The 16,379-nt window shown below is 45.9% G+C and overlaps 1 protein-coding gene across 2 annotated transcripts in view; it reads right to left on the bottom strand.

Annotated features, from left to right (window-relative positions):
- Positions 1 to 15,453, bottom strand: part of MTF1 (metal regulatory transcription factor 1) — a 40,018-nt gene extending 24,565 nt beyond the window's left edge. The window contains exons 1-2 of one of the 2 annotated variants that reach the window (XM_069757109.1): positions 14,532 to 15,453; positions 3,654 to 3,892 (exon numbers count right to left, since the gene is read on the bottom strand). In XM_069757109.1, the coding sequence (XP_069613210.1) occupies positions 3,654 to 3,892; positions 14,532 to 14,954 (662 nt within the window). In that variant the 5' untranslated portion in view covers positions 14,955 to 15,453. The remainder of the gene's footprint in view (positions 1 to 3,653; positions 3,893 to 14,531) is intronic. The other variant, XM_069757110.1, reaches the window with a different exon arrangement.
- Positions 15,454 to 16,379: the final 926 nt, after the last annotated feature.

Here is a 16,379-nt window from a genome sequence, read left to right as displayed (position 1 = left end):
CACCATAAGAAAGACTGGGCAAAAATGGCCTGCATGGCAGAGTTTCAAGTCGAAAACCACTGTTGAGCAATAAGAACATAAAAGGCTTGTCTCATTTTTGCCAGAAAACATCTTCATGATCCCCAAGACTTTTGGGAGAATACTCTGTGGACTGATGAGACAAAAGTTGAACTTTTTGGAAGGTGTATATCCCAATAAATCTGGCTAAATGTGACAGCATTTCAGAAAAGGAACATCATAGCAATAGTAAAATATGGTGGTGGTTGTGTGATGATCTGGGGAGGTTTTGCTGCTTCAGGACCTGGGAGACTTGCTGTGGTAAATGGAACCATGAATTCTGCTGTCTACCAAAAAAATCCTGAAGGAGAATGTCCGGCCATCTGTCATGACCTCAAGCTGAAGCACACTTGGGTTATGCAGCAAAACAATGATCCAAAACAAAACAGCGAGTCCACCTCTAAATGGCTTAGGAAAAACAAAATTAAGAATTTGGAGTGGCCTAGTCTAAAGGTACCTTCACACTCAGCGACGCTGCAGCGATACCGACAACGATGTTGATCGCTGCAGCGTCGCTGTTTGGTCGCTGGAGAGCTGTCACACAGACCGCTCTCCAGCGACCAACGATGCCGGTAACCAGGGTAAACATTGGGTTACTAAGCGTAGGGCCGCGCTTAGTAACCCGATGTTTACCCTGGTTACCAGCGTAAAAGTAAAAAAAAAAAAAACACTACATACTTACCTTCCGCTGTCTGTCCCCGGCGCTGTGCTTTCCTGCACTGACTGTGAGCACAGCGGCCGGAAAGCAGAGCGGTGACGTCACCGCTGTGCTTTCCGGCTGGCCGGCGCTCACAGCCAGTGCAGAGAAGCACAGCGCCGGGGACAGACAGCGGAAGGTAAGTATGTAGTGTTTGTTTTTTTTTACTTTTACGCTGGTAACCAGGGTAAACATCGGGTTACTAAGCGCAGCCCTGCGCTTAGTAACCCGATGTTTACCCTGGTTACCAGCGAAGACATCGCTGAATCGGCGTCACACACGCCGATTCAGCGATGTCTGCAGGGAGTCCAGCGACGAAATAAAGTTCTGGACTTTCTGCAGCGACCAACGACATCACAGCAGGATCCTGATTGCTGCTGCGTGTCAAACTGAACGATATCGCTAGCCAGGACGCTGCAACGTCACGGATCTCTAGCGATATCGTTCAGTGTGAAGGTACCTTTAGTCCTGACCTTAATCTGACAGATGCTGTGGCATGACCTTAAAAAGGCAGTTCATGCTTGGAAGCCCTCCAATGTGGCTGAATTAAAACAATTCTACAAAGATGAGTGGGCCAGAATTCCTCCAGAGAATTGTAAAAGACTCATTGCCAGTTGTCGCAAACACTTGATTGCAGTTGTTGCTGGTAAGGGTGGCCCAAAGAGTTATTAGGTTTAGGGGGCAATCACTTTTTCACACAGGGCCCTGTAGGTTTGGATTGCTTTTTTCCATAATAATAATAATAAAGACTTAATTTAAAAGCTGCATTCTGTGTTTACTTGTGTTACATTTGTCTAGTATTTGAATTTGCTTGGTGATCTGAAACATTTAAAATGTGACAAACATACAGAAGAATAGGAAATCAGGAAGGAGGCAAAGACTTTTTCATACAGCTATATTATAGACATCCTATTTTCCGGACTATAAGCACACTTTTTTCCTCCAAAATTTTGAAGGAAAGTGGGGGGTGCGTCATATACTGTAGTTCAGATGTACCTTATATTACAGTGTGGCTGAGGATGGGTGGGGGAGGGAGGTCAGCAGAGGCAGAGCAGCGGGTCACAGCAGGCAGGAGCTGGCGACTGCAGCCAACACCGTGCCCTCTGCTTAAGAAAATTAATATTCACTGCTCCTCACGGTCAAAGTCCTTCCCACCTCTTTGCACTAAAACCGGTGCATAGAGGTGGGAGGGACTATGGGCGTGGGAACAGTGAATATTCATTCAATAGCGGGCACACGTGATCACCCAGCAGCTCCAGGAAGCCGGTGTCTGCAACTAACATTGTGCCCGCTATTAAACAGAATGAATATTCACTGCTCCCCACGCCCATAGTCCAGGGCATGGAGAGCAGTGTATACTCCAGCATCAGATCTCCGAGTGTGAGGGCACATGGCAGTGACGTCATGTGCTTTTACACGTTGAAATCAGCTGCTGGCATCAGTTTAGTACGTAGCATTGCGAGGGAGAGGAAGAAAGGTGAGTAGAATCTTTTTTTTTTTTTTTTAAAGTGTGCACCATGATGGTGGCCACGGATACTGGATAGGGTGCCATATATACCTGGGTGGGGATATATATACCAGGGGGATATTGGCGGACATTACACTATAAGAGTGTCAGCAGCAGATCCTCCCTCAGTCATAACAGTGAGTCATGACCACATTTTTTACTTCAATTTTTTTATTCCCTCTAAAACTTAGATGCGTCTTATAGTCCGAAAAATACGATATGCTTGCTTAAAATACAAAAGGAAATACGTCATCTTTAATTTTAGCCCTTTTAGATATCATTTCATTTGACCAGAGGTGCCCTAACTTTTACATGACACTGTATATTTCTAAAACAGAACACTGCGCTGAGGAAAGGTCACCACGATTAGGTTAGGTGTCGGCTGAAATAATGTAGAAAATTTTAACTACTCTATACAGAAAAAAACAAAAAACAAACCAACATGTAGGCAAGGACAAACGGGAGACAGTAACAGCTATAATTATCCATAAGGCTAGGTTCACACTAGCGTTGCGCCGCCCTGCGTCGGCGACGCAACGCGCGACGCACGTAAAAACGCGCGCGTTTTGCGACGCGTGTGTCGTTTTTGACGAAAATCGGACGCACAGAAAATGCTACAATGTAGCTTTTTCTTGCGTCCGACGCACGTGGCGAAAAACGCCACCAAAACAACGCACGCGTCCCCTATGTTAAACATAGGGGCGCGTCGCCGCTGCGTCGCCGGCGCAACAGCGACGCACATTGGCGGAACGCCAATGTGAACGTAGCCTAAGAAATGACTATTATCCAGAGATGAAAAGGGCAATTTATTTGTTGAGCTGTTCTCCTTCGCTTTGTTCCTCTACATTCATTACCTACATGACATAGTCATTAAAAAATCAACAGCGTCATTAAATTGAGAAACAAACAACAAGCTGATCTATAGGCTGGGCACACAAATTATTGTATATTTAGAAGATACACCTTGCTTTCCTTACACATGGCAAGGATAACAGACTGTCAACTGAACAACAGTTAGATCTGCAGTAATCACAGAGTCACTTTACCTATGGAAGTAATATGTCTTGTTTGGGGTGGTGAGGGGGACACGAGAGAGTTGGGGTTGTCTAAAATGAAGTTCTGCATTATACAAACCCCATGAGGAAAAGCAAAGTTGCTCATCGACAGCCGATTTAAAGATTCAAGCCTGAACCATGTGTGGTTGATTCTTCGCCCATCACTGATTCTTTAAATAAAGACCACTAAGTAAAGTTTCTGTTCCTAAACAACCAACGTTACCCTCTATGATATAGGAAAGGCTTATTTTGAGTCCAGCTTTAATCTCGAAAACTTTTTGAAAAAATAAACATTTACTTTATTTAGATTTCCTTGGACACCACATGCGATTCTCACCTGTATAGGGTATTAAAGGCTTTTTCACAGCCTTGCACATCACATTCAAAAGGCTTTTCCTTAGTGTGCACTCGAACATGGATCTTGAGGCTGTATGAGGTAAGAAACGCCTTCCCACAGCCCTCCTGATTGCATACAAAAGTGTATTCCCCTCGGTGTGTTTTCTGATGGGTGCGCAGATTGCCCGCTGTGCTGTATGTACGAAGGCAGCCTTCAAACGTGCACTGATAGCGCTTCACCTGCAAAACAAGAAGAAGCTATACACATTAGCCAATCATTTATAAAACTTTCTGAAAGGGGTAAACATTTAGGTAGTTTGAGAAGTCCCCTTAAAATGGCCATTTGTCTTTACACCTCCAGTGATTATGAGCAAATCTACCGTATATAACAATGGCCGAGAAATAAAAGAATCAAAGTGTTGCAATGGCCCAGACCTCACCCCTCAATCTGCGGTGCCCTTTTCTAATAAATATATATTTGTCTAAGGTCCACTTCCGTCTGTTTGTCTGTAACTTACGTCTGTAACGGAAATCCTGCGTTGCTGATTGGTCGCGCCCGGCCGGCCGTGACCAATCAGCGATATTTACACACTTCACTTTTTTTTTTTTTTTTTTTTTTTTTTTTTACTATTGATGCTGCCTATGCAGCATCAATAGTAAAAAGATATAATGTTAAAAATAAAAAACAACATTATATTCTCACCTTCCGGCATCCGCGCCAGCCTTTCCCGCTCCTCGCGACGCTCCGGTCCCTAGAATCCATTGCAGCAATGACCGGAGAGGACGTAGCGGTCTCGCGAAACCGCTACATCATCACGGGTTATTGCCGCAAGGCATTACTGGGAACGAAGCGTCTCCAGCTGGCCGCGACCAATCAGCGATTTGAACCACGCTTCACCGATTGGTCTTGCCCGGTAGGCCGCGACCAAGGCGCGGGATATAAACACAGTGCGCGACCAATCAGTGAAGCGTGGTTCAAATCCCGCGCCAATTCACGGCCGGACTGCGCCTGTTACTGATTGGTCGCGGCCGGCCGCGACCAATCAGGGATATTGGGGCGGGATTTAAACACCGCTTCACTTTTTACTATTGATGCTGCCTATGTATGCAGCATCAATAGTAAAAACATATAACGTTAATAATAATAATAATTTAAAAAACATTATATTCTCACCTTCCGGCGTCCACGGCAGCCTTTCCCGCTCCTCGCGATGCTCCAGTCCCAAGAAAGCATTGCGGCAATGACCCCAGATGACGTAGCGGTCTTGCGAGACCGCTTCATGATCACGGTTTATTGCCGCAAGGCATTACTGGGAACGAAGCGTCACGAGGAGCATCGCTAAAGGGCTGGCCTGGAACCGGGGGGCCGCCGAAAGGTGAGTATATAACTGATTTTTATTTTAATTCTTTTTTTCACAGGGATATGGTGCCCACATTGCTATACACTACATGGGCTGTTATATACAGCGTGGGCTGTTATATACTACGTGGCCTGTGCTCTACACTACGTGGCCTGTGCTATATACTACGTGGCCTGTGCTATATACTACGTGGACTGTGCTATATACTACGTGGACTGTGCTATATACCACGTGGACTGTGCTATATACCACGTGGACTGTGCTATATACCACGTGGACTGTGCTATATACTACGTGGACTGTGCTATATACTACGTGGACTGTGCTATATACTACATGGGCTCTGCTATATGCTACGTGGGCTGTCAGACTCTCGCCCGGGGCCCTCAAAAACCTGGAGCTGGCCCTGGCTTCACTAATTGGTCGCGCCCGGCCGGCCGCAAACTATCAGTGACTGACCCAGTCCGGCCACAAATTCACGCGAGATTTCAACCATGCTTCGCTAATTGGTCGCGGCCGGCTGAATCCTGTGTATTCATTGCTTTATTCTGACGTCTTCATAAATAAACTACATACATATTCTAGAATACCCGATGCATTAGAATCGGGCTACCATCTAGTTATTTAATAGTTACAAAGAACACTGCCAAATACCCCACTAAAGGACTTACGGTAACTTTCTAGGGAAAGTTGAGCCCAAACTTCCAGGTTGTGGGATTCCAGCATGCAGAATGGGATCCCACAAGCCTCCATGGCCACTCTGACCGTGAACACATGAGATATCACTCTTTGCACTAACCTAGCACTGATGCATGGCGTCAGCTTCCCTGCACTGTGTAAGCGCCGGCCGTAAAGCAGAGCGGTGACGTCACCGCTGTGCTCTGCTTTACGGCCGGCGCTGACAACGGGGGACGTGACAGACATCGGAATGTGAGTATGTAGTGTTTTTTTTTTTTTACTTTTACAATGGTAACCAGGGTAAATATCGGGTTATTTAGGCTAAGTTCACATTAGCGTTGTGCGGGGCTGCGTCGGGCGCAGCCGCGGCGACGCATGCGTCATGCGCCCCTATATTTAACATGGGTGGCGCATAGACATGCGTTGTCTTGCGCTTTGTGACGCATGCGTCATTTTGGCGCAACAGAAAACACTGCATGATGCAGTTTTTTCTGTGCCAAAAATCATGCAAAAATGAACGCATGCGTCACAAAAAGCTGCGTTTTGCATGCATTTTTGCATGCATTGTGCGTTGCGTCGCTGACGCAGCACCGCACAACGCAAATGTGAACATAGCCTAAGCGTGGCCCTGCACTTAGTAACCCGATGTTTACCCTGGTTACAGGTGAACACATCGCTAGATCAGCGTCACACACGCCGATCTAGCGATGACAGCGGGGTGATCAGCGACCAAAAAAGGTCCTGATCATTCCCCAGCGACCAACGATCTCCCAGCAGGGGCCTGATTGTTGGTCGCTGTCACACAAAGATATCGTTAGCGGGATCGTTGCTACGTCACAAAAAGCGTGACGTTGCAACGATATCCCTAACGATATCGTTATGTGTGAAAGTACCTTTACTCTTTACTCACTGCTTAATAAACTGTGCAGCAGCACGGATTTATCGCAAAATGCTTAAGAGAACGCACAAGACTTAAAACGTTTGGGCCACACTTTTGCTATACAGCCGGCCCTTTCACGGGGCATTACGTTGCCTTCTGTGCGTTTTGGACTAACTTTTATTTAGAAAAATCACCAGTCTGGGGTTGCCCACTCTTAATGAATATGAAAAGGGCAGCTCCAGATTGGTGATAGGTTAAGCAACGTTGTAAAGAAGAGTGGTCCAAAAATATTCCAGGGCGATGTGAGAGACTGATAGACTTAATTCTCAATAGTTTACCGTACTTAACAGCTGTCAAAGGTAATTCCACAAGCTATGGATTCATGGGGTGTACTTAGTTTTTGTTAAATAAGAAACTACACAATGTAATTTCTCATGTATTGTTGTTCAATTGAGGATGCATTTAACCAATACCATCTAACTTCTAAGGACAAGATTTTTTAAAAAAAAAACATAGAATAAAAAAGAGGGTGTACTTAGCTTTCCTCATGACTGCATATGATATAATGAGGTGCAATAGACTAGGTAGCAGCTTGGCACTTATAGGAAATCTAGCAGAAGAACCCCCAGCCCCCAAACTCTTTTGTGCATGTAGTTCTTGCTAAGACAGGTTCAGCGGTACCTTTACATGGAGCCGGTCGGCTCCTCCATTACTGAGAAAGCAGCGTTTGAATCAATATGCCCTTAGAAACTGGTCCCAACGCGTGGTCACTGCCCGTAGTCACCGCTCAGCGCCTCCTCCTTGACTACTGCTCCTCTGCCTGAAGTCACACAACAAGGGAGCTGCCAGACAAGGAAGATATGGCAGTGGAAAATTGAATTGGGAGAGCTTCCATGGGCCAAAAACACTACAGCCTGCTTTGCATATTGATTCAAACATTGATTTCTTAGTAATGGAGGAGCGGACTGGCCATGTACAGGTATTGCTGGACTTGTCTGCGAAAGACGCACGGGTACATACAGATAGTTTTTAAATTAATTGTGGTGATCAGTTAGTTCCGTAATATTCCATCATTCTCCTTCTAGATGGAAAGTTACAAGTAAGCAGTAAAAAATCCTTGTGAATACAGACTTGCTTAACAGCTATTTTTGTGTACTCTGCAAGATTTTGCTTCCTCTTCTCATTTCCTAGAAATCAGGCATAACAAATGCCATAACATATTATACAAACCAGAAATTAAATATATACCGTATATACTCGAGTATAAGCCGAGATTTTCAGCCCATTTTTTTAGGCTGAAAGTGCCCCTCTCGGCTTATACTCAAGACGTTGTCCCAGGGTGGTCGGCGGGGGAGGGGGAGCAGCGGCTGTGACATACTCACCTGCTCCTGGCACTGTCCCTGCATCTCCGGGCGCTGACAGCTTCTTCCAGCATTGAGCGGTCACATGGTACCACTCATTACAGTAATGAATATGGACCTCACTCCACTCCCATAGGGGTGGAGCCACATATTCATTACTGTAATGAGCGGTAACAGTGACCGCTCAACGCTGGAAGAAGCTGTCAGCGTCTGGAGAAGACTATCAGGGAAGTTGCCAGGGACCGTGCCGGGAGCAGGTGAGTATAATGGGGAGGGGGAGCACTGTGCGATATTCACCAGGTCCTCGTTCCGGGCGCCGCTCCGTCTTCCGCGTCCTCTGCAGTGACGCTCAGGTCAAAGGGCGTGATGACGTGGTTAGTCCGCGCCCTCTGCCTGAACGTTAGTGCAGAGGACGTGGAAGACACAGCGGCGCCGGAACAAGGACCGGTGAATATAGCAAGTGCCAGGGGCCTGAGAGACGAGAGGTGAGTATGTCATTTTTTTTTTTTTTTTTTAATCGCAGCAACAGCATATGGGGCAAATATCTGTATGGAGCATCTTATCGGGTCATAATCAACGTTTGTGCAGCACTATATGCAGCAAATATCTTTATGGAGCATCTTATGGGGCCATAATCAACTATTGTGCAGCATTGTATGGGGCAAATATCTATATGGAGCATCTTATGGGGCCATAATCAACGTTTGTGCAGCATTATATGGGGCAAATATCTCTGGAGCATCTTATGGGGCCATAATCAACATTTGTGCAGCATTATATTGGGCAAATGTCTCTATGGAGCATCTTATGGGGCCATTATTAACCTTTGTGCAGCAGTATATGGGGCATATTTTAATATGCAGCATCTTATGGGGCCCATCATAAACTGTATTGAGCATTATATGGGGCTCCTAATTCAATATAGATATTCAAGAACACTTACCGTAACCTACTGATGTCTCAATTAATTTTACTATTATTGGTATCTATTTTTATTTTTGAAATTTACCGGTAGCTGCTGCATTTTCCACCCTAGGCTTATACTCGAGTCATTAAGTTTTCCCCGTTTTTTGTGGCAAAATTAAGTGGATTGGCTTATACTCGGGTCGGCTTATACTCAAGAATATACAGTAACTTTTTTTTGTTGGGAGCAGACAGGTACTTTTATATATACACACTACGTGCACTGCCTACGCTGCTTCCTGGTATTGTCCAGTGTTCCAACAATGTGCAAGGATATAGACATATCAACTGTACTTCCGATGTAATAAAATCTGCCTACACATATGCATATATACCCAAATGCACATATTTAATACACACACCCTTATAGTAGTATTGATCTAAAGGTGCCTCTAGGGATCACAAGAGACTTGTTTGGACCAACCAACACAAGAACTGGACATTAGACCAGTGGAAATTTGTACTTTGTCAGGAGTCAACATTTTTAAATGTTTGGTACCAACCAGCAAGTCTTTATGAGTTGCAGAAAGGTGAGCGGAACATTTCTACTTGAGTGGTGCTTACTGTGAAGCATTCAGGAGTAGGTGTGATGGTTTGGAGGTGCTTTGCTTGCTGGTGATTTATTCTAAATAAGGCACATTTACCCAACATGGCCTCCACAGCCACGCAACTGAGATGTTTGGGATGAGTTGGACTGCAGAATGAAGGCAAACCAGCCAACAAGTGCTCAGCACCTCTGGGAACTCCAAGACATGTTGGAAAACGATTCCTGGTAACTACTGGATACAACTTTTTCTATAGTTGTGAATAAATTGCCCCGTTAGGACAGCTATCTCTTAGAGTCAGGCACCGTATTCTGTATTCCAGAGATTGTTTTTGTGGATATAAGCAAATGTCCTATGTTGGCATTGAAGAAGAGAGTCTCCTCTAACCAATAAAGAGGGCCATTCATCTGCATCACCACCATGTATCACTCACACATACAGTATTTTATTCAGCCAGTCAAGGCTTCCTAAGGCAAAACCTATTGTCAGCTTTTGGTGCGGCTGTCAAGAATATTTTATCTGCGATATTTTTACAATAGGTTGAGTTCATTGAAATCGAAAGTGTCACCCCAGCCTTAAGGTACCGTCACACTAAGCGACGCTGCAGCGATACCGACAACGGTGTTGATCGCTGCAGCGTCGCTGTTTGGTCGCTGGAGAGCTGTCACACAGACAGCTCTCCAGTGACCATCGATCCTGAAGTCCCCGAGTAACCAGGGTAAACATCGGGTTACTAAGCGCAGGGCCGCGCTTAGTAACCCGATGTTTACCCTGGTTACCGTTGTAAATGTAAAAAAAAAAACACTACATACTTACATTCCCGGTGTCTGGTCACGTCCCTCGCCTTCAGCTTCCAGCACTGACTGAGCGTTGGCCGTAAAGTACAGCGGTGACGTCACCGCTGTGCTCTGCTTTACGGCCGGCCGGCGCTCACCAGTCAGTGCGGGAAGCTGAAGGCGAGGGACATGACCAGACACCAGGAATGTAAGTATGTAGTGTTTGTTTTTTGACATTTACAACGGTAACCAGGGTAAACATCGGGTTACTAAGCGCGGCCCTGCGCTTAGTAACCCGATGTTTACCCTGGTTACCAGTGAAGACATCGCTGAATCGGTGTCACACACGCCGATTCAGCGATGTCAGCGGGAGATCCAGCGACAAAATAAAGTCCTGGACTTTCCCCAGGGACCAACGATCTCCCAGCAGGGGCCTGATCGTTGGTCGCTGTCACACAACGATTTCATTAACGATATCATTGCTACGTCACAAAAAGCAACGATATCGTTATGTGTGACGGTACCTTTAGGCTGTTGTACACACCAGAAAGATACAGCCACTGTAAAGTAATTCTATGTCACAGTGCAGGGTGTCCCTTGGGGATGTATGAACGCTAAAAACAAGTAGTGACTTGACCCCTTAAAGACAAAGTTTTTTATTTTTAATCTCCACTTTTCAAATAGCCATAACTTTTACATTTTCCGCCAACACCGACATATGAGGGCTTTTTTTTGCACACAAGTCGTAGTATTGAATGATAGGGAAACAGGAACACATGGGCTACTTGCACAGTGAACAAGTCTGTAGGATCATGTTCACACACCACCAAGAAACCTGAAGACACAAAAGAGAATAGTAAAACCAAAAACACTCAGTTTGAAAAAATGTTGCAGTAATCCGCAAGTGCTAGTAAAAGATGTAAAAAACAGGGTATTTGGTTGATACATTTTTTGCAAAAAACGTATCAACCAAATACCCTGTTTTTTACATCTTTTACTAGCACTTGCGGATTACTGCAACATTTTTTCAAACTGAGTGTTTTTGGTTTTACTATTCTCTTTTGTGTCTTCAGGTTTCTTGGTGGTGTGTGAACATGATCCTACAGACTTGTTCACTGTGCAAGTAGCCCATGTGTTCCTGTTTCCATAATTGTTCTCTTGTGTCTACAAGACTGGGGAGTTCCACCACTCCTCTTGGGCTATCTGCACAATAGCTGTTCTACCCTGTATGCACACATGGATTTTTCCTCTCTGAACCCTGTTCACACAGGTTATATACAGATGATCAGGTTTTTAAATACATCAGATAGGGATTGCATACATTAGTTAGGACTGCTCTGATAAGGGTATACCGTGAAGATTGGTAGAGCAGCTTAGTATACAATTTTTGCAAAAAACGTATCAACCAAATACCCTGTTTTTTTACATCTTTTACTAGCACTTGCGGATTACTGCAACATTTTTTCAAACTGAGTGTTTTTGGTTTTACTATTCTCTTTTGTGTCTTCAGGTAGTATTGAATGATGTTGCCTTACAGATCTATATAGCACCACTGAAAGAGAGGATTAACATTTTGGGAAGGATCGCAGTGGTACCAGCAACATATTAAATATTTGCCACCAAGACCAACTGTCATAACCAGCGACTAACTGGCATGTGAAAAAAAATGGGCTAAAAAAGGGATTTCCAAAAAACACAAGTTACCTGCTATCCATAGGGTAGGGATTATTGCGCGGATCGCTGGATGTTTAATCACTGATGCCCCTAGCGATCCTGAGAAAAATACTCAAGATTTCCAAGAACAGGGCTCCTGCAGTGCCCGTTCTTAAAGGGACTCTGTCACCGGAATTTGGAGGGAACAATCTTTGGCCTTAGGGGCACGGTTTTCGGGTGTTTGATTCACCCTTTCCTTACCCGCTGGCTGCAATATTGGATTGAAGTTCATTCTCTGTCCTCCATAGCAGGGGTGTCAAACTGCATTCCTCGAGGGCCGCAGACCATGCGTGTTTTCAAGATTTCCTTTGCATTACACAAGGTGCTGGAATCATTCTGTGCAGGTGATTAAATTATCACCTGTGCAATACAAGGAAATCCTGAAAACATGACCTGTTTGCGGCCCTCGAGGAATGCAGTTTGACACCCCTGCTCCATAGTACACGCCTGCGCAAGGCAAGATTGCACCTTGTGCAGGCATGTACTACGGAGGACAGAGAATGAACTTCAATCCAATATTGCAGCCAGCATGCAGCCAGCGGGTAAGGGAAGGGTGAATCAAACACCCGAAAACCCCGCCCCTGTGGCTAAAGATTGTTCCCTCCAAATTCAGGTGACAGAGTCCCTTTAAAGGGAACCTGTCACCCCCAAACTCGAAGGTGAGCTAAGCCCACCAGCATCAGGGGCTTGTCTACAGCATTCTGTAATGCTGTAGATAAGCCCCTGATGTAACATGAAAGATGAGAAAAAGAGGTTAGATTATACTCACCCAGGGGCGGTTCGAACCGGAGCCTCCCATCTTCTTACGATGACGTCCTCTTCTGGTCTTCACGCTGCGGCTCCGGCGCAGGCGTACTTTGTCTGTTGAGGGCAGAGCAAAGTACTGCAGTGTGCAGGTGCTGAGCCTCTCTGACCTTTCCCGGCGCCTGCGCACTGCAGTACTTTGCTCTGCCCTCAACAGGACAAAGTATGCCTGCGCCGGAGCCGCAGCATGAAGACCAGAAGAGGACGTCATCATAAGAAGATGGGTGGCTCCGGTTCGAACCGCCCCTGGGTGAGTATAATCTAACCTCTTTTTCTCATCTTTCAGAATACATCGGGGCTTATCTACAGCATTCCTGAATGCTGTAGATAAGCCCCTGATGCCGGTGGGCTTAGCTCAACTTCGATTTTGGGGGTGACAGGTTCCCTTTAAATGGAGCAGAAGTGGACATGCTCAGCCTCCGCTGCACTTACCGTCAGGGAATGCCAGAGAAAGATGAATACAGCACTCAGTTATTTCCTACAGTCTCACTAAAGGCTCGTGCACAGTTCGTATTATCCGTCTGAGTGCGATCCGACAAAGCAACGGATCACATTAGCAAAAATGTTTTTCTATGGGGCCGTGCATGTCAAATTTTTTTTACCTTAGACAAAGCAGGTCGGGGGAAAAAAATAAAATAAATAAGCACAGGATTTTTGAGTTGATATTTAGATTGTACTTGCCCAAGCAAGTTGATGAGTTCCTGCAAAATATTGGACTGCACTTAGATGACATTTGAGTGCAGTCTGATTCCAAGGACTGACAACAGAGGAAATGGAGAAATGTTTTTCTCCATCTTCTTCTCATCTGAGAGAATCTGATCACAGTTTGATGAGAATGTGATTAGCATAATAGACACGATTCTCTCAGATGAGAATATACGCTTGTGTGACCTCAGCCTAACAATGAATAAAGCAGAAGTGGTCATCCTCAGCCTCTACTCCACTGTGTATGGGAATGCCAGGGAAAGCGGATTCAGCCATTTCCTGTCTTAACAACAATGAATGGAGCAGAGGCCAAAAATGTACCCCTCTGCTCTATTCAAAAAGGGGCTCTGGAGTGTCAGTCTTGAGATTGCTGGAGATGGGTAAAGGATACCCCATGGTTTTGAGAAAACCTATGTAAACTAGGTTGCATAATATTTGACAAAAAAGGAGCTAAAGAAACAATAAATCGAATATACTAACTATTATAAGAGGAAAGGCTAATAATGAAGGCAAGACTGCAGTAAAGATGAATGCTGTATACCTTTTAGTAATAAAGAAAATTATTACCCAGAACCAGATATAGACAGAGGAATTTTAAATAAGGGCATCTAGAGAACGTCCAGGAAGGGCACTGTACTACTGATAGGGGCATGCTAAAGACCCCCACAATCAGTGTTGTTGTATTCGGCTTAATGGATTCATGGTGCATTTTAAGCAGATGGCCAGTAACAAAAGTGTGTAGATGTGTTTAACATAGATCGATGTACAACTTACCAACCACCATCAGTGGTGTGTGCATAGAAGGAGCTGGTAGACTGGCTCATTTCTATAGCGAAGCCAGCCCCCTTCTCAGTGTGCGCTGGCTGTGAGAGATGGCAGCTGGCTTAGCATCTAAAATGACCAGTCTGCCAGCCCCCTTCATAGACTGCACTGATAACATGCCAGCACCTGAAGAGGTCTCCTGCACCAACCACTAACTGGAAGTGGAATGCCAGGACCTGGCACCTAGACGTTGCAGAAAGTTGGGTATATTTGCATTTCAAAGTTTCTTTGAAGTGAACAAGATATTAGAGAGTTTTGGTGTCTGCATTACCTCCTTCTGCTTGGTTTCTGGGCACTCGGAGTGAAGAGTCAGTGTGGCCCCCTCGATGTTCCTGGGCATAGGAGTTGAACCAGGGTTAATGGTGAGGTGGATCTGGTCCGGTGAAATGATGTGCTGAACGTATCCTTGGGACATGGCATCCTGTTCGGACATAAGCAATAGGCCTTCTTCATTAGCAGCATCGAGGAATGGAAGCTTGGAGCCAAGGTTACTCTCATCCTCCTCCTCGTCATCATCATCTTCCTCTGATGGCTGCTGGTCCTGCTCTATGAGGACGGTGGTGGTATCATAGACTGTGGGCACCTCTCGCCCGCCTTTATCCAGGAACCACTTTCTCATCTTGTCATTTGGGCACATGCCCTCCTCCTCCTCCTCCTCAGACATAAGGGCCAGTTCTGGGCTGTTTTCTCCCATGACACAAAGCTGGATAGTTCACGACTTATCCTGGAGAAACGAGTATTCTGGCGGTCAGAAGGGTCACAGGAGCGCCATGGTCCACATCCTCATAGGGGGGCTACACATGGCATAGGAGGTCCTGGCCAGCTCAGGCTGCCTCCATAGCGCTCAGGGCAGTCACATGGAGGGAGGGTGGGACATGACCAGTAGCTGACCACGTCCAGGCTATGGAAGACCATGGTGAGGAGGACTCACGTGCCCCAGTACAGGAGCATGGAGCCACCGACACTCGGCTACTTCTGTCTGGCGCGGACACTGCTCCCCACACACAGCGGCGCTGTACAGACAACTTCTCTCTACAGCAATGCGTAAGGGAAACGGACAGCCAAACCTGCCGCTGCTCGCTAGCCGTGCTCCGGGCTCCTCCGCTCATGCCCGAGCAGCGCCACTTCCTGATCCGCTCCCTTCTCTTCGCTGCTAGGAAGAAGACGGACCGCCGAGAGGGACAAACATGAGTGAAGGCGTTCAGTGTGGTCATGGGACGTGCTGCGTGTGTCACGTGTCACAGCCCTGCACGGAGAAGTCATTCTATACGTGACACATGCCTACACGGACATGCGCACACGGACATGCGCCCAGAGAAAGTGATGTAAACTTCACCGGAATGACAAGCACTAATATACTATATGCAAATAGTGCATTTCTTTATATAGTCATATGTCTGAGTTATTGGGCAGTTATTAATGTGCAGACGATTATGCAACTGAATGAAAAACGGGAATGTTACCATCTCCATAGATTAGTTGTATTATTATTGTTATAGCGCCATTTATTCCATGGCGCTTTACATGTGAGGAGGGGTATACATAATAACAAGTACAGTAATCATAAACAATACAAGTCATAACTGGTACAGGAGGAGTGAGGACCCTGCCCGTGAGGGCTCACAATCTACAAGGGATGGGTGAGGATACAGTAGGTGAGGGTAGAGCTGGTCATGCAGCGGTTTGGTCGATCGGTGGTTACTGCAGGCTGTAGGCTTGTCAGAAGAGGTGGGTCTTCAGGTTCTTTTTGAAGGTTTCGATGGTAGGTGAGAGTCTGATATGTTGTGATAGAGGGTTCCAGAGTAGGGGTGATACGCGAGAGAAATCTTGTATACGATTGTGGGAAGAGAAGATAAGAGGGGAGTAGAGTAGGAGATCTTGTGAGGATCGGAGGTTGCGTGTAGGTAAGTACCGGGAGACAAGGTCACAGATGTATGGAGGAGACAGGTTGTGGATGGCTTTGTACGTCATGGTTAGGGTTTTGTACTGGAGTCTGTGGGCAATGGGGAGCCAGTGAAGGGATTGACAGAGGGGAGAGGCTGGGGAATAGCGGGGGGACAGGTGGATTAGTCGGGCAGCAGAGTTTAGAATAGATTGGAGGGGTGCGAGAGTGTTCGAG

Source organism: Ranitomeya imitator, chromosome 3 (genome assembly GCF_032444005.1).
Source record: "Ranitomeya imitator isolate aRanImi1 chromosome 3, aRanImi1.pri, whole genome shotgun sequence".
Taxonomy (NCBI): domain Eukaryota; kingdom Metazoa; phylum Chordata; class Amphibia; order Anura; family Dendrobatidae; genus Ranitomeya; species Ranitomeya imitator.
Note: the sequence above shows the minus strand (reverse complement) of the source record. Positions and strands in the feature narration are given on the sequence as shown.